At 37.5% G+C, this 25,321-nt stretch overlaps 1 protein-coding gene across 2 annotated transcripts in view; it reads left to right on the top strand.

The window, feature by feature from the left end:
- The window catches only part of RNF169 (ring finger protein 169), an 85,337-nt gene that overhangs the window by 37,636 nt on the left and 22,380 nt on the right, over positions 1 to 25,321 (top strand). Inside the window, exons 3-4 of one of the 2 annotated variants that reach the window (XM_072610845.1) lie at positions 10,374 to 10,502; positions 20,842 to 20,954. In XM_072610845.1, coding sequence (XP_072466946.1) covers positions 10,374 to 10,502; positions 20,842 to 20,954 — 242 coding nt within the window. The remainder of the gene's footprint in view (positions 1 to 10,373; positions 10,503 to 20,841; positions 20,955 to 25,321) is intronic. The other variant, XM_072610846.1, reaches the window with a different exon arrangement.

Genomic DNA, 25,321 nt, shown 5'->3' with positions numbered 1-25,321 from the left:
TAATTCAATGAAACATTTATTAAGCAAGTCAGTGTTCAATCTAATAGGAACCCTCTACTACTTATTTGCCTATGTGACTTTAATCATGATGCCTTAGTTCCCTCATCTGTTTTTATGAAGAGTTGGAATAGATGATTTTGATATATTCGCTTATAGTTCTAAATCCTGTGAAGTAATGGGACTACTCATTTTGGCCTGGAAAAATAGTACGAGCTGTGACTTGAGAAATTTTAATTCACTTGTATGTGTAAGTCACTAATCAACTGTTATTTAAGAGACAACTACTAAATCACATTTCTTATTTAAAAAAAATTATTTACTTTTAGTTTTCATCATTTCACTTCTATAAGATTTTAAGTTCCAAATTTTCTCCTCATCTCTCCCCCCACCCCAAGATGGCATGTAATTTGATATAGGCTCTGTATATACATTCATATTGAACCTGTTTTTGCATTAATCATGTTGTAAAGAAGAATTGGAACCAATGGGAGAAACCATGAAAAAGAAGAAACTACAAAAAAAGAAAAAAAGAGAGAGCAAACAATACGCTTCATTCTGTATTCAGACTCCATAGTTCTTTTTCTCGATGTGGATGGCATTTTCCATCACGAGTCCTTTGGAGTTGTCTTGGATCTTTGCATTGCTAAGAAGAGATAAGTCCATCAAAATTGGTCATCTCATACTGTGGCTGTTATTGTGTACAGTATTCTCCTGGTTCTGCTCACTTCATTTAGTATCAGTTCATTCAAGTCTTTCTAGGTTTTTTTGAAGTCTGGCCTGCTCATCAGTTCTTATAGCACAGTAATATCCACTTACATTCATATACCACAACTTGTTAAGCCTTTCCCTAACTGATGGGCATCTCTTCAATTTCCAATTCTTTGTCACCACAAAAATATTTTTGTATACGTGGGTCCATTTCCCATTTGTATGATCTCTTTGGGACACAGATTTAGAAGTGGTATTGTTGGGTCAAAGGGTAAGCATGTTTTTATAGTCCTTTGGGCATAGTTCCATATTGATCTCCAGAATGGTTCGATCAATTCACATTTTCACCAACAATGAATTAGTGTTCCGATTTTGCCCCATCTTCTCCAACACTTATCATTTTCCTGTTTTGTCATGTTAGCCATTTTGATAGGTGTGAAGTGATACCTCAGAACTGTTTTAACTTGCATTTCTCCAGTCGGTAGTGATTTAGAGCAGTTTTTCATATGACTATAGATAACTTTAATTTCTTCCTCTGAAAGCTGCCTGTTCATATCCTTTGACCATTATCATTTGGGGAATGACTTGTATTCTTATAAATTTGACCCAGTTCCCTGTATATTTTGGAAATTAGACCTTTATCAGAGGCTCTGGCTGTAAAAATTGTTTCCCAGCTTTCTGTTTGAGATCACTAATCTTAATAACCTTATTTCTTGAAGGATTATTTTGAGCTTTAAGTGAGAGAATTATATAAAGTATTCTGGGGATACATTTGGTGTTTTTAGTCAATATTTAATGGCATTTTTGTCCTGTAAATTTTTCTATTTAGGAGCACACTGATTTTTCAACAAATGTTAAGTACCTACTGTTTGCAGACTTCTATGATAGAAATGGAAAGAAAAAAGTTTAGATGAGACTTAAGACTTAGATATCTTGAAGCTTATATATAACATGTTCCATATACAATGGTGATATGCTATTACATAAATGCACTAGAGAGTTATAGAACAAAATGCTATGTGAAATCCAAGGAAGAAGGTTGTTTGTTACCAGAAAGGATCAAGGAAAGCTTTAAGGAGAAGTCATTAGAGTGAGGTATTTTAAAATGAATAGGAATTAAATAGTAATTAAACAGACAAAGATAGGGAAGGAGGTTATCTTAAACCTCTGTTTTGCCTCTGCTAACAGAGTTTCTGATAATACAGGATGCATAGCTTCATCTTTATTGGAAGTATTACTTATCCATTAGATGGGGCAAATTATTTTTTTACTGTGCTTGTGGATGATGATAGCAGGTACATTAATAAACAGTATACCAGCTTTTAAAAACTAAACCATCTCCTCAAACCCCAGATTACAAAGTCAGGAGAGAGAGAGCATTTGGAAGCCTGTATCTAATTGACTTAGCTAATGAGGTGATTTTGTTTGTCTCCTTCAATACCCATTTACCAGATTTTATTCTTTTCACTTATTTTATGGTTACTTCGTGTAACCTGGTTTTGACTTATCAAGTCAAGAAACTAATCTGATGGAGGTAGAGACAGGATTCCAGACTATTCAAATTAGGACCACTTGGCAGCAGTTAGAATGAGAACTCCTTGAGTTTGAGGAATTTTAAAATGAGATTTATTCAGTTTCTCTTCATTACAGCTGCTTCATTTGGTACATATGCCTCTCTAAATGAGTGATTTGTGGTAACACAAGCATCTTCACTAGGGAGGGAAAAAGGAAACCCAAGTTATACAAGACTTGTATAATTTATTAAAGGATATTCTTCATTGCTGAATGGAGATAGAAGTGGGATGCCATGGGCCTTCAAATCTATGTTTGTATTGGGATAGTGGTGGAGTAGTTGCCAAGAATGAGGTAGTGTAGCAGGCCTGTGGTTAGCTTCTCAAATTTCCTTTTTGGTGTTCCAGGATAGTGATTGGTGAGGAGGAAGGAAGGTGTAATCTGATATGTGCTTTGGGATATTTGAGCATGGTAATTGTTTAAGAGGTATGAGAGTATGGTACTGAAAGGATTCCTGATTTACCTGAGACATGGAAGGTCTTTTCTATGATGCCAGCTGTTATGAAGCTATCAGAGGCCAGATGGAAACCTATAAGATAGGTTATTGGGAAAAGAATGGAGACCTTCTTGACTTTTTGAGGCAAAAGCAAAAATGAGGAACAGTTAACACAGGATTCATGCTTGTTGTTTGACAGGTGTCAGGGGAATGGTCTTGTATTGTTAAGTGAGGAGTGAAAGGCCTTATAAAGGTGCTTATGTTTTTCTCCCCTTTGGAATCCTACTTGTGAAATGCTAGACTTTAATACACAAAGATCCTAACAAGGGAGAAAGTCCTTCCTTCCTTATTAATATAGTTACATATAAATGTTCATATAAATGTATAGCTTAAAATTGCACTAAGGTTTTTAGAATACCTTGTATTCTACAGCAAGCAACACTGATCCATTTATTTTTCTCAAGTAAAGAAAGATGGGAACTTAACTTACAAAATCCTAAGAAACAAAATGATCTCCTTATAAACACAGTAACTACAGAGACCAGACATTATGGAAAGGATTGTGTCTGTTAAAGTTTTCGTTGGCCTTGTCACAGTACTTTATATCTGGTCTTCGAGACTAAAATTGGAATACCTAAAAAAACCAGAGGATCTATCTCAAATATTATTGCTATTATTACTTCAAAAGATTTGTGATTTTTATCTCGCCTGGCACATGTCACATCCCATTTACATTTAGCATATAATTTGCATGAGTATTGTTACTTAGTGGCCCACCTGGTGGTGACCTCTCTATCTTAACACAGACACCAGAAAAGAGACAGTTCATTATCAGGTCTATACCTAAAGACTTTCCAGTTTGATAGGCGCTATCAGAGTTTTGTTCTTTGCTAGCAGAGCCTTTGAGAACCCATGGTTGCAATCCTTTATATGTATCGTGCATATAATTGGTATTATTTTAGAGCTGGAAGGGCCTGTAGAGGTATTCTAGCCCAACTTTTTTTTTTTTAAATCTCTTTGACTCTCCATTTTACAAATGAGGACAACGAGCCCCAGAGAGATTAAAAGACTTGTCATATAGTTAGATTAGTAGCAGAGCTGTAACTAGAACCCAGATCTTGTGCATCAGGCTAATATTCTTTCAACATAATACACTTCCCATAGACCTAGTAAAGTCATAGTGATGTGGTAAAACAAAAAAAAAAGCTCAATTTGGAATTAGGAAACCATAAATCTATGTTCCAACTATAGGCTGTTCTCCTTCCTAGGAGAGAAGGAAACACAGAAGTTGTTTGTCATAAAAGTATTCTGCAGACCACCTGGACAGAAAAGGAAACACATGAGTTCAGAAAAGAAACCACTGCTCTGTATAGAGGAATGATTTATAGTGATAGGAAACTTTAATGATCAGAAATCAATTAGAGCTTTCTCAGCCCAAAGTAGCGCATTTTAAAGCAGAGAAATTCTGGATAGGGGAAATGAGACTAGGAGGGATAGGAAATTCTGAGGAATGAAGAAGAAAAAATTTTCTGAAGAGAATGATGTTGATGCACAAAGACCTCACCATTCCACTTAAATATTTAAAATACAGGGTGTCTGAAAAAGTCTTTGAGCAGTTCCCTTTCCCCCTTCTTTCCTGCCTCCTTTTGTGTATTGTCTCCCTCTTTACATAGTAAACTCCTTGAGGGCAGGCACTTTTTGTTAATTGTATCTCCAGCTTTTAGTATAGTGCCTGGCACATAATAGGCTCTTACTAAATGTTTATTTGATTGGATTAAGCTATTAACATTTTATGTACAGAAGGCAGAAATGGAAGAGTTTTGCACAGTTCTGTAAAACTGTCAAGTGCTGAAATTCAGAATGAGTAGATTCTGGCAAAAGAAGCTAAGGTAAATAAAAAAGATTTTCCAATAGCTCTTTTGGAGAGAAGAGGATAAAAAAAGCTTAGATAAGACAATAGAGAAAAGGCAAAGATGCTCAATTCTGATTTTGTTTTGTTTAAAAAAATAATTTTTGTTAACATCTTTCATTTTTCTGTCACTTTAATTTCCAATTGTATCTCTTCACTGATGCAAAGTACATCACTGAGCCAGATAGTAAATGCAGTGTTCCACACCCACTGGGCCCTCACCTCTGCCAAGAGTGGAGAGGTACATATTCTCCCCTCTTCTTTGGATCCAAGCTTGTTCACAATTGTACAGTGTTTAATTTAGTTTGTTGTTATGTCCATTTGCATTGGAAGCTTAATTTTCACTGCCAAGGAGAATGACGTTTGCAATGGACATGACAGTAGAAGTTAATAGGAAGTTGAAATGATCTCCTTACTTATCTTGGATAAGAACTCTTTGTCCTTAATGAGTTCAAGTCACATGGCTCACATAAACAGTCTCCTTGAGTGCAGAAGGAATTGGTAGATGTGATTGATAAATTATCTTCAGTGATATTTGAGGCTGTTGAAAAAAATGAAAGAGGGACCATAGGATCAAAGAAGTACAAATGTCCCATTTGAAATGGAAAAAAGGGAACAGAATTTGCACAGCTTAGCCTTGATTCCTTGGAAATTTTGTAGAAAAAATCATTAAAAAATGGTTAGTGAACATGTAAAAAAATAGTGATTACAAAGAGCTAGCTTTGCTTCTTCAAGAGCTGGTCATGCCAGGTCTAAAAATTGTATATATTTGTATATATACATTGTATATATTGTGTATATATATACATATATACATATATGTTGATTCTTACAAGGTGATAACACCTTGTGAGGTCGGTTATTGTCCTGTTTTTACTGAAGAAATTGAGACTGAGAGGTTAAATGATTTTCCCAGGGACATAACAGCGAAGTAAGAGTCTTAGGCAGGATTTGAACTTAGGTCTTTCTGACTCCAAGTGCAGTGCTCTTAATTTTGCTCCCATGGTTTAGAAACATCTTCATCTTGGAAGGTCACTCTACCCCTGGACTACTTGTCACACTAAAAATAAGCTCTGTCCCTTCAGTCTCTCCCTCTGATTAAATTATTTCTCCCAATGTTTCCATTTTAAGGATACCCAGGTCATCCTGTCTTCATTCTTCTCCAAGCTGCAGTCCTGACTCCCCAGCTTTCTCTACCATACCCTCCATACTGAGTACCTTCATTCCTTTGTCCCCAATTCTTCTCTGTTTTGTGCTTCCTTTTATGTGGTGTTATGTTTTCTTCTCTCATTAGAATGTAGGAACTGTCTTTCTGTTTATTTTTATGTTTGCAGTGCATGGTATGGTACTTGGCATATGGTAAGCACTTAATAAATGCTGCTTGACTTAACTAGATAATAATACAATTAGATAAATTTGGATTTGGTTGAAAGGGTAGACTGTAGTCATTAATGGTTCAGGGTTGGCTTGATGGTTCTTCAGTGGGGTGCTCCAAAGATCAGTGCTTGACTCTGTGTTGTTTAACATTCTTATTAATGATGTTTTTGAAGGTGGTGATGGTACGGCTATCAGATTTGCAGATGCCACATTTGGGAAGAGATAGCTGACATATTGCCTACGTTTTCATTGGTTGTCTCCCATGGTTGGAACTCTCTTCTTCCTAATCTCTATCTTTTGTCTCCTTGATTTCCTTCAAATCTCAGCTAAAGCTCCACTTTCTGCACAAGATGTTACTAACCCTCTTTATTTCTTCTCAGGTTATTTTCAGTTTATTTTGTAGGTACCTTGTTTGTACATAGTTTTTACATGTTGTCTATTCCATTGGACTTTGAACTTCTTGAGAGCAGAGACTGATTATTTGCCTTTCTTTGTATCATTGTGCTTAGCATTATACCTGGAACATAGTAAATGCTTAAAAATGCTTTTTGACTTGGCTTCATCAAGATCTCAAGTGATCTCAACCAGTGAGCACTTTGAATTGAATCTAGCAAAATGAAATTTGATAAAGATAAATGTAATTACATTTGAGTTAAAAAAAATCAACTTCTGAGTATAAGATAAAGGTAGGACATTTTGGCATAGTTTATCTGAAAACGATCTGGGTTTCAGTGAACTTTTAAGTTCATTGTGGATCAGCAATGGGTGGTGTGGCTACTAAAACTGCTAATGTGGTCTTGTGCTGTTTAAGAGAGGCATAGCTTTCAGGAATGAGTCTGTCTCCTCTATCTTTGGCATAGTCAGACTACTTTTGGAGTACTGTGTTCAGTTCTGGGCACCACAGTTTAAGAAAGAAATTTATAGCCAGAGAGTGATGAGAGGAGGGTAACCAGGAAGGTGAAGAGCCTTGAGTTCATGTCATTGTGAACTGGTTGAAGGAATAGGGAATATTCAGCCTGGAGAAGAAAAGACTCAGGATGGGCATTATTATAGTTTTCTTCAACTATTTGAATGGGAGGCTAGGGGCAGCTCAGTGGTGCAGTGGAAAGAGCACCAGTGCAGGAGTCAGGATGACCTGAGTTCAGATCTCACCTCAGACACTTGACACTCACTAGCTATGTGACTTTGGGCAAGTCACTTAACCCAAATGCCTCATCCTGGGTCATCTCCAGTCATCCTGATAAATATCTGGTCACTGGATTCAGACCTGCACAGCCCTCCCCCACTCAAGACAAAGTTAAGTGCAAGTCATGTCATTATTTCTTTGATGGCATGGTCTTCTTCAGCAATGAAGGAGGAACACACACGAATGGGCGGCATTGTGGTTCATTGGAAACAGTGATCTAGTATCTTACACTGTATACCAAGATAAGATCAATATGGATTTATGAACATAAAGGGTGATATCATAAACAAATTGGGAGAGCAAGGAATAGTTACTTGTCAGTTCTATGGAGAAAAGAATTTATGTCCAGACAGGAGATTACTATTACTAGATGTAAAATGGACAATTTTGATTGTCTTTAAACCTATGTATCCAAGATTAGAAAGAAAGCTGGGAAACAATTTTCACAGCAAGTATCTGATAAAGACCTCATTTCATAAATATATAGAGAACTGATTTAAATTTCTAAGAATATAGATCATTCCCCAATTGACAAATTGTGTATCCCATAGAGATTTTAAAAAGGAGGAGAGGAAGGACCTATTTGTACAAAAATATTTATAGCAGCTCTTTTTGTGGTGGCAAAGAATTGGAAATTGAGGGGAGGCCCATCATTTGAGGAATGGCTAAACAAGCTGTGGTATATGATTGTGATGGAATTTTACTATGCTTTAAGAAATGACAAGCAGGCAGATTTCAGAAAAACCTGGAAAGACTTTTAGGGACTGATGAAGAATGAAGTGAGCAGAACCAGGAGGACATTGTACACAGTAGCAATAATACTGTACGATGATCAGCTGTGAATGACTTAACTATTCTTAGCGATACAACAATCCAAGACAATTTCAAAGGACTTGTAATGAAAAATGCTATTCACCTTCAGAGGAAGAACTGATGGCATTGAATGCAGATCAAAACATACTATTTTTCACTTTCTCGTGAGAGTGTGTGTGTGTGTGTGTGTGTGTGTGTGTGTGTGTTTCCTTTGGATCTGCATCTTCTTTCACAACATAAGTAACATGTTTTGCATGATTGAACATGCATAACCTATATAAAATTGCTTACTGTCTTAGGGAGGGGGAAGTGAGAAAGGGAGAGGAAATTTGGAACTCAGAATTTTAAAAAAATGAACGTTAAAAATTGTCTGTACATGTAAGTGGGGAGAGACAAAATATTATTAAAAGAAAAAGAAAAGACCGATGAGCTTGGAAGCACAGGACCTAAGTTCTGTTCTGCCTTTTACTACCTGTGTAATGTTGAGAAAATCATTTACCCTCTTAAAGTCTGTTTCCTTTTCTATAAACTGAGAGGACTGAATTAACTGACCATTGAGGTCCTTTTTGCTCCAAATCCTTTCATCTTATGACCACATGATTTTTATGAAGGTGGAAATAGTGTGCTTATCAAATTTTAGGGTGCCACATTTGGGAAGGGCTAGCTAACATATGGAAATAGCTTAGTGACTCAGTGAATGAAGTGCTGGGCCTGGAGTAAGGAAGACCTAAGTTCAGATCTGGCCCTAGACACTCACTAGCTGTGTGACCTTGGACAAGTCATTTAACCTCTGTTTGCCTAATCCGTTGAGAAGAAAATAACTTATCATTCCTGTGTCTTTGCCAAGAAAACACCCAAAATAGGACACGACTGAACAACAACAAGCTAACATATTGACTCCCACTTTCATTCCTTGTCCCTCCATCTTCACTTGGCCTCTAGGATTAGAATTCCTTAGCTTGAAAAATAAGGATAATTCTATAACTATAGCAAATGGAGAGGAATCACTTGAGACAATTTTCAGATAGGAATTTTTTGAGAGATGGGCCTTTGTTCTGCCTTCTTACTAGGTTGGAATGAGGGACAGTTGTTATCAGAGTACTTTGTTTCATGTTTTCCTGTACTGTGAATTATTTTGCCATGTATATATTTAGCTTATAAGTTAAAATATGTGTTAAATGCAAGTTCAGGCATGGTAGAAGGAAAGATTCAAAAAAGTAAGGATGGGCTGCATGTCCTTCTCATTTTACCCCTAAATATAACAGAAGTTTGAAGAAAGAACTGACTAATTAAAAATAGGATTTTGGTCCTAAATTCTTGAGGAGTGCTGTGGATGGTGTGCTTTGCCATAATGGGGGTATGTGGTGTGGTGGGCATAGAGATGGTCATTTTTCTGTCAGGAAAATATGAAGACTATGTTTTGGACTTTAAATGAACTTTAGACATCATTTAGTCCAACCTCTACATTCAACCAATAAAGAAACCGAGGTCTCGGTAAGTTAAGAGACTTGTCTCAAATTTACAGAGGCAGTAAATAGCAGAGCCAGGGTCAGAACTTAGTTCTTCTAATTCCACATGTAGTACCTATCTCACTTTAGGTAGCTACCTAATGACTGTTTGATTTGGAGTCAAAAGAACTAGGTTCAAATGTGACTTTTCTGCTTACTAGCTTTGTGACCTCAAGCAAGTCACTTCATGTCCATGGACATCTGTCAGAGGGTTAGGCTAGATGACGTCAGAGATCCTATCCAATTCTAGAATAGGGATTTATGACTTCTTACCAATCATCATTAGCTCTAGCTGGAAGTCTTAGAACGTCAGAGCTGAAAGGAACCTTGGAAATTATTTAGTCCAGTGCTTTTATTTGGCAGAGGAGGAAACTGAGGCCCAGAGGGGAGAAACTAACCTTCTTGAGATACTTGGGAAGTTAGTGTCAGAGTGAGGACTCAAACCCAGGTTTCCCAAATCTGCTATTTAAGAGCTTTTGCTGCTATCCTATGTCACCTTACTGTACTATCTTGCCTTCTCCAGCTGTTGTAGGAACCAGGCAGGTGTGTCTGGTCTTCAGAAGGGCCTAGCCTTACTGGCTGTGTGAATAAGCCTTATTTTTCTGGTTTTATTTATATTCTCTTAGCTGTGTGGTTTTTGGATTGCTCAAGAATGCAGAGCAATTGGACTTCAAGCCATAGCGAAGTGTTGGTTTGGCAAGAGCTTAGTATGGTAAGCTTACTTAAAAATTAGAAGGGCTTTAGATCTGATAAGTCTCAAAGCACTCACTTGGGATAGATCTGCTGTATCCAAGTCCTTAGGGGAAAGATGATTCTAGGGTTGACTTTAAATTCTTCTCTCTCTTGTGTAATTTGTATTTTTAGTTGAGGGAAGAAAAGTTAGAAGAGGAGAAAAGCTCTGAGGATCTGATTCACAAGCTATTACTGGAGGACATTGAAGCAGGGAAAAGGAGAATGGAAGAACTGCAGAAAAAAGATGAGCCATTAGTTCTCGTAAGTAATCCCTTTTTAATGATAATAATAATAATCATCACATTTACATAGTACTTTATATTTTATGAATTGTTGTCCTTTGTGGTGGATGAAAGATGAAATGATTGAGGAAACAAAGGTTCAATATTCCGAGCATATAGATTTATTAAGCATTGTGTGCCAATTGCCTAACAAAGCAGGGCCAGACCTCCTCAGCTTAGGTATGGACCCTGAATACCAGTGGAGACAGACTTTGATACATTAAAAGCAATTAGTGAAATAAGGCCAACTAATTAAAAGGAAACAATACAACATTAGGTAATCTGATTTCTGGTTGATTGAAAGATCGAGCACTTTCCAGTTTGGGAGGGGAAGAACAAACAGATGCAATTCCCTGAAATCAGAAAATGAGGTATCCCAGTTCCACCCCTTACCCTGCCCCAGTGTCTTGTGAGCAATCAAAGGAACATGGAAATAAAGACTGATTGATCAATATGGGGCCAGTTTTCAGATAAGACATGGGTTGCTTGAGATAGAAAATTGTGAGAAAACTCCTTGCATCAATCTTTTGATCTGACTGAGTTTCTGGTCAGCATAACCTAGCTGCTTGGTTAAGGGTTTCTAAATAGCAGGTAGAGGTGTTCTAGTGTTCAAACAATGCAATAAGATTTTTTCTCAGTTCCAACAATTGAATAGAGTTTTCTCACAAGATAAAAGTTGCACTAGACCAACTTCTTGAATAGAAGAAACCTGAGCTAGCTCCAGATTTGAGTCACAAAGTGGAGTCAGTGTGGTCCATTCAGTTGCCACAGTTAACCACTTGCTGTCCTAATCCCTTCATTTTTCTCAATTTCCTCTCTTTAGTGCCCTTCTTGATGGAACTTTTTTAGACTGACCTTCTGTCATAGGGGGTGAGCCAGTGACACTGTTAGGCTTCCCAATTTATGAGTAGAGCAGTTTAGTAAGGAAGTTCCAGAATAGCACTAAGATGTGAATAGAAAAATTAGATTTGTGTGGACAATGTTAAAAGATTACTAGATAGGTTGGAGTAAGGACTTGGAAGGAAGGAAAGACTTGCATCAAATACAGCCCCACAGTCTCCTGTTATCTTATTTTGCTTTTTAAGCAGTCACTCTGCTAAACACCGGAGATGCAAAGATTAAAATGAAGTAGTTCTTTCTCTTGAGGAGCTTGATGGAGACCTGAGATTCACTCTCTTCAGGAGATTCCATTAGGATTCCAGTAAGACAAGAAAAGCATTGGACTTGATGTCAGAAGAGTTAGGTTCAAAGTCTTGGCTTCAGTGCTTAATGTCTGTGTGTCCTTTGGCAAGCTACTTAATTGCTCTTAGTCCCAGTTTCATCATCCATAAAATGGGGATAAGGAAACAACTGTGCTCCACATCTCAGAGTTGTGAGAAAAAAAAATAAACCACCAGAACTTTGAAAACCATAAAGTCTACAAATGCCAGCTCATGTGAAATAACACTTTTTACATGTATACAACTACTTGTAAATGGTGTGTTTATTCATTAAAAAAAACATGCCTGAGGGTACTTTTATTTCTTGTTTGTATTTGAAAAGAATAAATTGATTTTTAATGTGAAGTATTTTCCCCATTCCTTCTTCTCACCCATTCGTCTTTTGAGATCGTTCTTAACCTAATAGAGTCACACCCATATCCTGTCTAGGAAGACTTCTTCTAACTGCCATACTATGATACAGTTCTTAGGGATTGTTAAGTATGAAGTTCACATTTAGGAATCTAAACAGCCTAACCTTATGATTTCTTGCTCATGTTTCCTTTTTTATACTTCTTTTGATTCTTGTGTTTAAATGTTAAATTTTCTATTCAGGTCGGGTTTTTTCATCAGGAGTTGTTGAAATTCCTCTGTTTCATTAAATGTCCATGCTTTCTGCTGTAGGATTATACTTAGGTTTTTCTTGATTGTAATCTTAGAATCTCATATTCCATGTCCTCTACTCTTCTGTAGGGGTAGTTGCTAAATCTTGTGTGGTCTTGACTGTGCCTCCATGGTATTTGTTTTCTTTTTTTCTTGCTGCTTGCTGTAATTTCTTCTTGATCCTGAGAGCTTAGGATTTTTGCTATAATATTCCTGAGGGTTTTCATTTTGAGATTTCTTTCAAGAGATGACTGGCTAATGCAGGGGAGATGACCTGGGAGAGAATTGAGGGAGTCAAAGGAGTGGAAGTTACAGTGAGAATGGAAGAGTAGGATTTTTGAAGGGAAGGCAGAGGGAGAGGTAAAAAGCAATAGATTATGTTCAGATAAGAGGATTTCAGAATTCTTGAACATAGTGGTGTTACATTTATAGGTTATGGTTAATGTATAAGATTAAGGATATGATCATCTCTATATGTGACTGAGGTGGGGTGGAAGAATTGGTTGTTGTCCTTCATCTTCGAAGAGGACCAAAATGACACCACCATGACAAAGTGAAATTTCAGTGTGTCTGACTGTGGCTGACCAGACCAATATGAGCTCGAAATGCTCTACCACATGTTGGGCACAGATAGTTCATGTGAATATTTGGGGTGGATATCCCAAATTTGCGCATCCTGCGTTTATGTGCTGTCTCAATTCTGCTTTGGGGTGGAAGAGTAGCTCATGGGAGAAGAGTAGGCTGAGAAATTGAATGTTTAGGGTATTGAGGGATAATCCATATGCATGTTGAAATTCTGTATTATGAGGGCAGGAGTTGCAGAGGAGAGAAAAATTATGAGCTAAGTACCAAATTCATTGAGGAAGGAAGGGTAGGGACATAGGGGACTACAGATAATAGCGGTCAGGATTTTGATTGTGTAGTGGGCATGAATAGCATGAACCTTAAAGGAAGAGGTTATTGAGTGATGGAGGAAAGGGAGAACCTGGAGATGGCAATGGAGAGCAAAGAATATTCCAACTCCCATTTTTGGACTTGGTGAGCTGAGAAGGAATGAAGGTACAGCCAATACTAGAAAGTGTGGCCAGGGAAGCTGTGTTATCAGGAGACAGCCAAAATTCAGTAAGAGCTAGTAGAATAAAGCAGTGGGAGAGGAAAAGATTTAAGTGAAGGGAAGTTTGTTTCCTGTGGAACAGTTATTAGAGAAGGCTGAGTGGTATTTGTTTGGTACTTTTGGGTGGGAGGGTTGAAGGGGATGGGAATGAGGAATCAAGTGGTGGGACATGGGGAATAGGGTTTGAATAATGACCTCCAGGGTTTCAGAATCACTGGGATTTGTAGGGTATTACCAGATAGGAAAATGCAATCTGTGTGTGTGTGTGTGTGTGTGTGTGTGTGTGTGTGTGTGTGTGTGTGTGTGTGTGTGTGTGTGTGTGTGTGTGTGTGTGTGTGTATCTCAGTTACTACCCCTTACAATTGGATTACAGCTTATCATTTCCAGATTTCTTTCACAATTTTACTTCCCTTTGTGCACTCTGATTTCCACCCATATTGGCCTGCTCTGCTGTTCCCTGTACTCTTCATTACATCTTTCTACTTCTGTGCTCTTGTACCTTTGATCTCCTTGCCTGTGTTCTCTTCTCATCTCTACCTCAAAGAACTTGGGCTCTTAGTTGAGCCTTAACTTCAAGGCTGAACTGTAGTGCAATCATACAGTCTTTTCTGATCCCTCAATTGTTATGTGTTATCAAATCATTTGTAGTTTTTAACCTATGTGCAACTTGTATGTTCCTAATAGAGTGTATGCTGTTTGAGAATAAAGACTTCTTTGTAGTCTATATCTCCATCTATATCTCCAAAACCTGTTGTGGCATCTTGCTAATTCAGTTGAATTGAAGTGATTTGCCTTAAATACTTACTCAGAATCCCCTCCCCCAGCTCTGGCATCAGGGCTGCACGAACCAGCCCCCAGACTTACAACAGAAAGCAACTCCATACTCCAATAGTTCACCTTCCCCCACCAGTACCATAGAGATCCAGACTCCAAGCAACAGAAATTTGCTCAGTCTGCAGTAGCCACATGGTAACATTCTATGCTGCAACAGTGCCTAGCCTGAGCTGAGGCACAGAAGGAACAGGAAAGACATGTATCTATATGTTTGTCACAAAACTCAGGACTCCACCATAACTCTCATCTTGTCTCAGTACTGTGAAGATCCAAACTTCCAGTGGCAGAAATTTGCAGTCTGTGGTAGCTAGCTACATGGGGCCTCTATACCACTGAGCCAGAGAACTGAGGAGCAGAGGAAACATGGTAGGATAGATGTACTGGGGACTATGTCTCAATCCACTAAGCCTGAGTGAAAGAGCCTAACATCCAGCTAGAGCCAGTTCTCCCCTCTCCCTCCCTCTTTCCCCCTTTCCCCTCAAAGTCACTTGAAGGCTGGTGTACTGTGAATTGCCTAGCTTGCAGTATAGCCCCCAGGGAAACCATCATCAGAAAGGGGAGGAAGTCAGAAAGTTACCAGTAAGGATTGTGCTTGGCTGTGTGAGAATCACAAAACAGTAGAAGCTCAGAATCTTGGATTTTGTCCATACTGTTGATTTTTGTCTAGTTGGAAATATGAAGCCCAAGCTTCTCCCTTCTGCATAGCACCTTTCCTGATGCCCTCAACTGCTAGTGTCTTCCTTCTCTGCTTTGTGATTATTTTGTATTTTTTCTGTGAATAGTTATATATGTACGCATTGTCTTCCCAATAGAATGTAAGCTCTTTGGGAGCAGGGATTGTTTCATTTGTAGTCTTTGTGTTCCCAGTGCCTAGCAGATAAGCGGGACTGAAAAAGTGTTCATTGGTTGATTGACAAGATGTAACATACATGAGACAATGAGAAAAAGGAATAAAAACAATTTAAGTGGTCAGGTGGAAGATTTTGTTGTATGGCGTGTGCACGTCGTAGGGAATTGGTAGAAAATGCAATCATCATTTTAAGAATGTCAGTGCATTATATTTTTGCCTTGTGATGGAAACAGTGGGTATTATCTTGATTTTATAGATGAAGAAATTGAGATGCAGAGAGGGAAGTGATATGCTTAAGATTCTATAGTAAAGAGCGAAGCCAATTCTAAGCTAACTCTTAGTCTAAGTCTCTTTTCAGCAGAGTACACAGATGTCATTTTTTAGTTCAGCCTGGGGAAGCTTAACATGGCCTGAACTCTTCTAAAACATAACACGACTAACATTGAAATTAAGTTTTTATTTTGAAGCTATTTCTAACTATAGCCATATTTTTTCCTTCAAATTTCAGCTTTAGCTAAATGAAATTAAAAAAAAAATAAAGAAGAGGACATTTTAATGACTGGCAATATTTGGGGGAGGGTAGAGCTCATATACCAATACAAACATTTAAAACTAGAGACCCTTTGCTTGACTAACAGAGATAGAAAAGTTAAGTTCACTCCAGACTGGAATTTCAAATGCTATAAGTGTACCTGGGGTCTCCTTCAGTATATCGTATCAAGATTCACTGATTAGTTGATCTTCATTGGTTCCCCCATCATTGGAGATCTTCAAGTAGAAGCTGGACAACTAATTGTCAAGGATATTTTTATTTAAGGAAATTTTGTTTAATTAAATGACCTCTGAGTTTCTGTGATAATTGTCACCACTTTGGGCATCTTCCACTTGGCTTGTAAGGGCTTCCCTATTGGGAATGTTTGGTGCCTCAAATTCAAAAGAGAACTCAAGGCGAAGTTAAAGTTAATAACTGTCCAAATCCTTCACCTGTTTCTCTCCTTTGTCACTTCAGGAAATTGAAAAGTATTGCTTTTGAGAATAGATAAAAGCTTGGCTGCCCTTGTAGCATAGGTCCTGTACTACTCTAATGCAATGTTTTTCAGACTAGCAGACTTTGTTGTAATTGTCCCTTGTTCACAGTATTGGGATCAAGGCTTTATCCTGTTTTTCCAGAAATGTAAAGAATCACTCTTGTGCAACTCATCACTTGTCATGTTGGATGGTTTGTACAAGTTATTAGGAAAATAGAAAGATGAAGGAAGAGTGGAGCAGGAGAAATCAGGAAGCTTATCTGCCATTCTGAATGCAGTGCTATTGAGTGTCTATTGTCTAAGATGGTAAAACTTTACATTTTATAATGCTTTGCATTATAATTGCTTTGCAGCTTCAACTCCGTATTGTTGCTGTCAGCTGTTGGCAGCTGGAACCTTGAGTGGAAGTATCTGGAAATGGAGGAGAAGAGGAATAATTAGTTTTTAGATTTTAAGAAATAAGGATAATATTAGATAATAATGAAACAAAAAAAACCCTTGAGGCCCACTAACAGTTTTATGTGGAACTCCAGCAAGTGAAAAGCATTCTAATATAGCATTTGCTAAACTCATTTGTCCATTGACTTTTGAGCTTGAAATGTATCTACAGAATCCACAAAAGCTGGTCTGAAGTACCCCCAGAACAGAGTAAGATTGGAGAAATTGTGAAGCAAAAGAGGGGAATTAAGTCTGTTTTCATACTAAAATTGTTTTATGTAACATTTTTGATATGTACATATTTTTCACTTAATACATTATAACAAAAATGCTAATTGGAGCATTGTCCTAATATCTGTATGTCTATGCTACTCCTCCAGATCAACAGACCTCTTTCCTTTCATCTTCAGAAAAAAATACTTGCTGCCATTGTTGTTCTGATATATCGGTATGCGTTCATTGTGTGACTATAGCTTAAAATCATGCTCAACTGCCAGCCCTTTGTCTGCTGAACATCCTCAGAGATGGTTCCATTCATAGCATGAAATATCTGAGGCTCAACCACCTGACCTTTGTAGATGATATACATATATATTGACTAAAGCAAAGATTAGAGGCAGCATTGTTTTTTAGAAAGGAATGGTCAGGAGACCCAAATTTGCATGTAAGATTAGACAGTTGTTTCTTAGACAGTCTTAGGCAAATCACTTTCATTCAGCCAAGTTTTTAACTCTTTAAAATAAATATTATAATTCAGGCACTCCTTCTCCTTGGGATTGTTATGAATAAAGCATTTTATAAACTTCAAAGTTCACTAGGCATGTGAATTATTGTTAGGTAAGGCCAACCTGAATAGGGGATTTTTTCTTCCTTTCAGGTCCTCCATGACTTCTTTGTCTGTCTTCTCAGTCTCCCTTGACATCACAAGTTACCTGTTTCTACAGATTGTTTTTCTTGGCCGCTTGCATGCACAGTCTGGATGCATTTTCTTTACTTTTGATGATGATGAAAAATTTCTATCCTGTGTATATCTTTGAGCCATGCAGCCTTTGAAGTTAAAAATGCTATGTGGTTGGGGCAGATGTTGAGATACCCTAACACTTGAAAGCAAATTTCAGTTCAGTATAAGGAAGAAATAATGACTAAAGCTGTCCCACAGTAGAACAGACTACCAGCTAGTAATTCCGTGCCACTGGAAATTTTTCGAGAATGAACTGGGCAACCGTTTGTTGAGAGTGCTGTAGAGGAACTTCTTGTTTAAGTATGGGTTGGATTGCATGCCTTTTTAGGTTCCTTCTTCCTCACATTTAATGGCTCATGAGAATTATTTCCAGCCAGAAGAAAGAAATATGCAAGTGAATGTGTCATGAATGAGTGAGGCTTCATGACAATTCTGAAATTAAACAGTACGGTAGCTTTCTAAGAGGGAAGCCCAGGAAATCTAGGAAATATTTTACAACTCAAGATTTTGTACGTGAATTTGGTAGTCTTTATGGGAGCAAAGACCCACTGTATATATGATATATATATAAAGTCTGATTTCCATCTTAGAATTTAGCAGTAAAATCCCTGAGAAACAGAAATACTTTGAGGTTGCTAATTACAAGTCAGGAGTAAATCAGAGGGAGTAAGGTCGTATGTTTCTACCAGTCATCAGAGGTAGAACAGAGATAGCATGAAGCAGAGTGAGGTTAGGGTTCCCTCTGGAGACAGATTGTTGTGGAAGAAGCACTGAACTGTTAGTCAAGAGGCCTGGGCTCTAGGCTTTGCTTTTCAGTAATTAGAAGTATCACTTCAACTGTTACTTTGCTTTTCTGAACTTTTAAAAAAAATTTTTTGGTAAAACAAAAAGGTTGGACTAGATGATCTCTCTGTTAAACTGTGACTCATTATTCATTCATAGTGTTTGATTTGTGGTTTGTATGACCATTTCTTGGGATGTGTATGAAAGACATGTTTGCTTCTTAGAATTTTTTAACTGTGTGCTGTCCTTTACTCTGAGGAATATGAATAAATTGATGTTACTTGCTATAAAATCTACACATGGGCATTCATATTTCTCACATTATTAGGGTCTTTGTGTATTGGAAGTCTGTTTCCCCCTCTCCTGTGGAATCCTGAGGGGGAAAAAGGCCAAAAGTACCTCTCTAAAGCTTTTGATCCTTACCCCAAAAGAATAAAATAACTCAGGTCTGTTCTAGAACTGGCCAACCAGTTTAAGAGGGAAAACTCCTTAGGAAGAAGATTCATGCATATGTAAATTTCTTAGTGTCTTTTATTAACTCTTTCTTGTTTTTACCCCTAAAACCAGCCAAGAAAGCCCATCTGGGTTCAAATGGTCCCATAGTACCTAGTGTCATAGTTAAGATCCTCTACATATCATTTTTGTTGGCTGTCATCAGATGTATCAGGAAACATTCTGATATTATATTCTTATTCCCCTCAACCAGTTGTTGAATTCAAAGATCCCAAAGAATATATCTGAAAGTGTAGAAGGTAGAAGATAACAAACCCATAATAGAGATGGGACTTTGCTTACACAAAATGGGAAAGCTGGGAAACTGTCTTTGGAGCTACCTCAATGTCATATCACTCTAATCTGGATGTAGATTTGCAGGACCACAGCACCCTATTTGGGGTTTTCTTGGCAAAAATATTGGAGTGTTTTGCCGTTTCTTGTCATGAAGAGTTTGACATGACTGAAAACAACCAAACAATGAAAAGGAATTCTAAGATGTAGAAATGAAGAAGAAAATGCATTCTAGTGGCAGCTAGGTGGCGCAGTGAAGGGAGCATCGGCCCTGGAGTCAGGAGGACCTGAGTCCTCAGATCTGACCTCAGATACTTGACACTAACTAGCTGTGTGACCTTGGGCAAGTCACTTAACCTCATTTGCCTTTCCTTACCCTCTCCAAAAAAAAAAAAAGTGATTGAAAATGTATTCTAGGCATGAGGGCAGTCAATCCAATGACACTGACAGAAAATGGAGTAAGAAGGCAATTTCTTAACTGGGCCATAGGTAGTACGATAAAGAGGGATGTGTAATATGACTGGAAAGTCAGGTTATCAGGTTTTGCTGTCAAAGCTTTACTCCTGGAAGCATGATGGATTTCTTTACGTATTTAAAAGATATTATGTTTGAGAGAGATTAGACTTGTTCTATTTCGCACACTTCAGGGCAGAACTAGGAGCAGAGGGTGCAAGTTGCAAATGAGCAAATTTAGCCTTAATGTCAGGGGAAACTTGCTGGCAATGAAAAGTTGTCTGAAAATGGAATAGACTTCCTCAGGAAGTGGGTTCTTTTCCCCTAGAGGTCTTTAAGCAAAGACTGGAAGACTACTTGTTGAGTATATTATATAGTTGGATTTCTTACACGTCTGGATTGGACTGAATGACCACTCAGACTTGTAACCCTCAAAATCCATGATGCTTCCTTCCCAGATTTGGGATAGACCATACCTTTACAAGTCTGTCATTGCTTTTTGACATTGTATTCTGGAAGGAGAGGGGAGAACTGGTGCCTACAGGATGTTTTATGTGAGAACAAAATACTAAGTGGTGACCTTAAAGGGAGAAGCAATAAGGGAGTTTGGCATTTAGTAGATGATGACCTATCAGTTTCTCTCTAGTGGCCTTAAGATAACTACTATATTAGGGAAATGACTTCTTGTCTAGATTTCCACTTAACCAGGAGGTCAATGGGACGTTTGTCATATACTAAAACAGTGCATTATTATTTTAGAGGGGCTAATTTAATGAATTTAATGAAAAATGGTTGGATTTAGAGTGAGACCAGAATCCAAATCCTACAATTTGCTACATTTGTGAGTATGGACAAGTCATTTAACATTCTCATTTGCAAAATGAGGATAATAAAATACTCTCTTTTTGTTTTAGATAGGTGACCTCATTTGTGTGGGTACAGATATCCAGTAGTGCATATGACAATTCGTCTACATCTATGCCCTTTCTTCCTGTGCAATTCTTATGCATGTCTTTCTGTAAATCTTTCATAGGGGATTTCTCTAACCAATATGCTAGTATCATTATCTAATAGAAAATAATTCTTTAAAAGTCTTGGTTTGTGTCCTTTACACTTAAAAATCTATGTATACCTTCTCTGTAATCATAGGGAAATTTCCATGGGTACCGCAGATGGACAAGTGTTGTCTTCCTTGTTGTCTCCTTCCCAGTGTCCTGAGCGCCTCTCAGATTCAGAAAATGAAGAACCTTCCCAGGGCAAGATGACACATCGTTCGGCATTTGTTTCCAAGAGCAGCGTTTACTCCTTAGCTTTCCTGGCAGGGTAAGAGACCATACCAAATTCAGTCTGGATCTGTTTATTTGGGGAGCAGGGGGTGGGATTGGGCAGACAAAAAGAACATGGGAAAGACAGATTGTTGCAGCGTTTGGGAATGTGGGGAAGGAGAGGGGAGAACTGGGGCCAAGCTTGAATTTGAGAGGAAGTAAAGTGAGAATGTACCAGATTTTTAAAAGTGAAAAATAAAGGTAATTCTTTGTGAAATTGTACTTAATATTATTCCTTTGGTATTGGGACCAAACAGCAGCCTTGGTAGCCTGACACTGTATACTTCCACTGTCTGTTTGAAAGGAAGAAGAGAGAAAATTGTCTGGGTTCTCCTAATTCTTCCCATCACCCTTTCCACATCCCTGCAGTACAACAAGAAAATGGGCTAGCAGAAGGAAGACCACTGCTTGTTTAGGAATGTTACATAGGGAATTGGTGCATTGGATGGGAAAATGGGCTATTTGGCCACAAAGGTCTTTTCCAATAATAAGATTCCTTTGTTTTAAAAATGTCACCTCTTGGTTATACATTGTGTGAATTTTCTACCTTATAGATAATGTGTCACTAGTGGTTAATACAAACAAGTTTTCCCTGATTTACCCCATTTCCCTTCTTCTGCCTCCTCCAGGATGCTTCTCAGTCAGTTCTCATGCCATTCAGGTTGTATGAATGTAGATTAATGTTACATAAATTGGATATTACTCACCACTCTATGTCAGAGGTTGGATTTGATTCTGAGGTCAGCTTTTCATCCACTACACTGTGCTGCCTAATGCTAATTATTAGCATTGTAGTCCACTGAATATGAGGTACAAAAGGGATGTAATGATGCTGATCTAGAAGAAGAAGAAAGAAGAAAAACCCAGTCAATCAACAAACATACAGTAACCATTTGCTATGGTTCAGACACTCGTTTTGTGTTCTTTTATGCTCCATTGTCTCTGGTGCTTCAGCCTGTGTAGTTTTCTGTTCTATGACTGAGACTTTATCAGGATAGATTAGAGGAATGGGAAGGTTGTCATCTGATCTCTGAAGTATCATCATGATGGGACAGTAGCAGCAGATTTGTATCCAGGTTATTGGATAGCAGATTTGGGCTCAGTAAAAGGAAGATCTCTAGCCATCAGAACTGACCTACGATGAAACAGGCAGCTTCTGTAAAGGAAATTATCTCTTTATTACTAGAATTGTTGAAGCAGGTACTGGGTGTTTTCTTGTCAAAGATACTGTGTTGAGCATTCCTATACTAGCTGAAAGGTTGGACTTGATGACCTCTATGGTCCCTCCTCATTTTGAGATTCTGTGATTTTATGAGCTAGGAAAAATGAGAGACTAAGGCAATAGTGGTAAGTAAGGGAAAAATGTTGAGTTTAGTTATAAACATGTTTTAATTTTCAGTGTGCATACGACTTTGAAGAGGCAGTGCTTTGTAGCCCATTCCAGTGAAATATTTACCAAGCTCATATCAGTGTCCTGTTTTCTCCGCGGAGACAGAGGGAAGACCCAAAGCTGTCTACCCTTGTGATTTAATAAGATGGATAAGACATATTGTATGTAATCATAATAAAAATTAGGAATATGATCATTGCAATGAGAGATACAAATGAGGTCATATGAAAGTTCAGAGGAGGCAGTTAACTCACTGTGGAACACACATATAGAGCTTGTATATAGCAAATGCCTGTGGAGCTTGTATGTAGAAAAAACAACAAACTCAACAGAGAAATAGTAGAGAACAGGCATAGAAGAGGAGAGGTGTAAGCAGGAAAGAATAAGGGAGAGATGAGTTATGAGCAAATTATATTCCAGCTTTGGAGAATAGATTGTGAAGGAGGATGGTAAGTTCAAAGGAAAGAAAAAAGGATATGAAAACTATCATCAGAGTCTGGGCAAGAGGGAGAGAAGAACTGTAGAGCAAAAGCAGATTGCCTTGCTCAGGTGAAGCAGATTCTTCCTCGCTACCCTGTCCTTTGTAAAGACTATCTGGGGATAAGGAGAAGAAAAAGTATTAGGATATGTAGGAAGGAAATATGCAGTTAGCGTAATAATTAATGTGAATGAGATGAACTCACCTATAAAATGGAAGATAGAAGAATGGATTAGAAAGCAGGGTCCCATGATGTGTGGTTTATAAGAAACATGCTTAAAATAATGCAGTAATAAAGATGATTTCAGACAGGGCAAAAGTAAAAAAAATAGGCATGATAAAAAGTTAAACAGAGAAATTACATTATACTTAATGGTATATTAGACAATGAATTGATGTTAATTGATATGCATCAAAATGACATAAGATCTAAATACTTAAAGAAAAAGTTAGTTGATTTACAGGGAGAAGTAAGACAGTAAAACTGTAATAGTTCAGACTTAGAGCTAACAAAAAGATAAACAAAAAAGAAATTAAAGACCTGAATAGAATTTTTGATAAGTTCTTTATGATAGATTTCAGACAGTTTCACTGAGGGAATAAAAAGGAGCTGTTCATAGCACCTTTCCAAAAATTAACTCTGTTGAGGGCATAAAAATTTCACATAAAATGCAGAATAATGGAAATATTAAGCATATCCTCAACTCCTCACCGTCTCTTATCCTTCCTTATACATTCTGTTGCCAAGGCCAATTGATTTCACATTTATAACATTTCTCTAATAGTCTTCCTTCTCTCCTCTGACACTGCCACCACTATGGTGCGGGTTGTCATAATCTCACACTTGGACAATTGCAGTTATCTGCAGGTGCGTCTTTCCCACTCCAGTCCATTCGCCATTCATCTGCCAAAGTGATTTTTCTAAAGCTCAGGTCTGACCATGTCACTTTCCTACTCAATAGGCTCCATTGGTTCTCAGCCATTTCCAGGATCAAATACAAAATCCTTCCTTCATTCGAAGACCTTCATAACTTAGCCCCCTCCTATCTTTGTAGTCTTCTTGTACCTTATGCCTCACTAGGCTCTTCTACCCCCTGTTACTGGCCTCTTTGCTGTTTCATAAACAAGAGGTTTCATCTCTTGAGTCAGAGCATTTTCCCTGGCTGTCTCCCATGGCTGGAATCCTATCCTTCCTCATCTTCACCTAGTTCCTTCCCTGGCTTTCTGTAAGTTCCATCTAAAGTTCTGTTTTCTGTCAGAAACTTTTCCCAACCTCTCTTTATTCTAGTGCCTTGCTTATGTTAATTATTTCCTACTTATCTTGTATACAACTGATTTGTACATATTTGTTTGCTTGTGGTCTCCACTAGAATGTGAGTTCTTTGGGGGCTGAGATTTTCTTTTGCCTCATTTTGTATCTTAGTGGTTAGCACAGAACTTGGCTTAAGAAATAGTAGATGCTTAAGAAATATTTATTGACTGACATCTTTTATGGTCCACAATGCAATAAAAATTATATTCATTAAAAAGCCTTTGAAGAAATTAATCATTGTATACATTAACAAAGTTAAAAGAAAAAAGTTAAATAAAACTAGGAGCAGTTTTTTAAAAATTCAAATAACATAAATTGCTAGCTAATCTGACTTTTAAGAAGAGAGGAAAATATTGCTAGTACTAAAAAAATGAAAAGAGAGAATTCACAACAAATGAAGATGAAATAAAGGAAATTATCCACTTTTGCTCAATTCTATTGCTCAATTCTATTCGAACAAAACTGATAATTTAGATGAAATATATAAATACCTACAAAAATATAAAATGCCCAGATTAATAGAACAGTTGGAGCATAAGCCAATTCCATAAAAAGACATTGAAGAAATGTATAGTAAATTAATTCTTGAAGAAAAAAGCCCAGGAATACATGAATTTTCAAGTAAATTTTATCAAATATTGAAAGAAATGTTTACTACCTTTACATAAAAATATGAAAACAATCCTAACATACTCCTTCTGTGATATTCTATGTGTGTATATATGTGTATGTGTGTGTTTGTGTGTGTATACACAAACATATTCTTGATACCTAAGCCAGGGAGGGAGAGATAATTCAGGGGAGAAAAAAAAGCAAATCAAGGGAATGTTTCGTGCAAAAATAGGTATGATAAAAGATAAAAATATAGGAATTTAACAGAAGTACAAGAGATTAAGAACAAGTGGCAAGAATACGTAAAACAACTGTGCAAGAAAGATCTTAATATCATGTATAACCATGATAGTATGATTGCTGATGCAGATCCAGACGTCCTGGAAAAGGAAGTCAAGCAGGCCTTAGGAAGCATTGCTAACAGTAAGGCTAGTGGAGGTGATAGAATTCCAGCTGAGCTATTTAAAATCCTAAAAGATGATGTTGTTAAACTGCTGTACTCAATCTGACAACAAATCTGGAAAACTCAACAATGGTCACTGAATTGGAAAAGATCACTTTGTGTTCCAATTT

Source organism: Notamacropus eugenii, chromosome 5, assembly GCF_028372415.1.
Source record: "Notamacropus eugenii isolate mMacEug1 chromosome 5, mMacEug1.pri_v2, whole genome shotgun sequence".
Classification (NCBI taxonomy): Eukaryota; Metazoa; Chordata; class Mammalia; order Diprotodontia; family Macropodidae; genus Notamacropus; species Notamacropus eugenii.
This window is presented reverse-complemented; position numbering and strand designations above follow the sequence as displayed.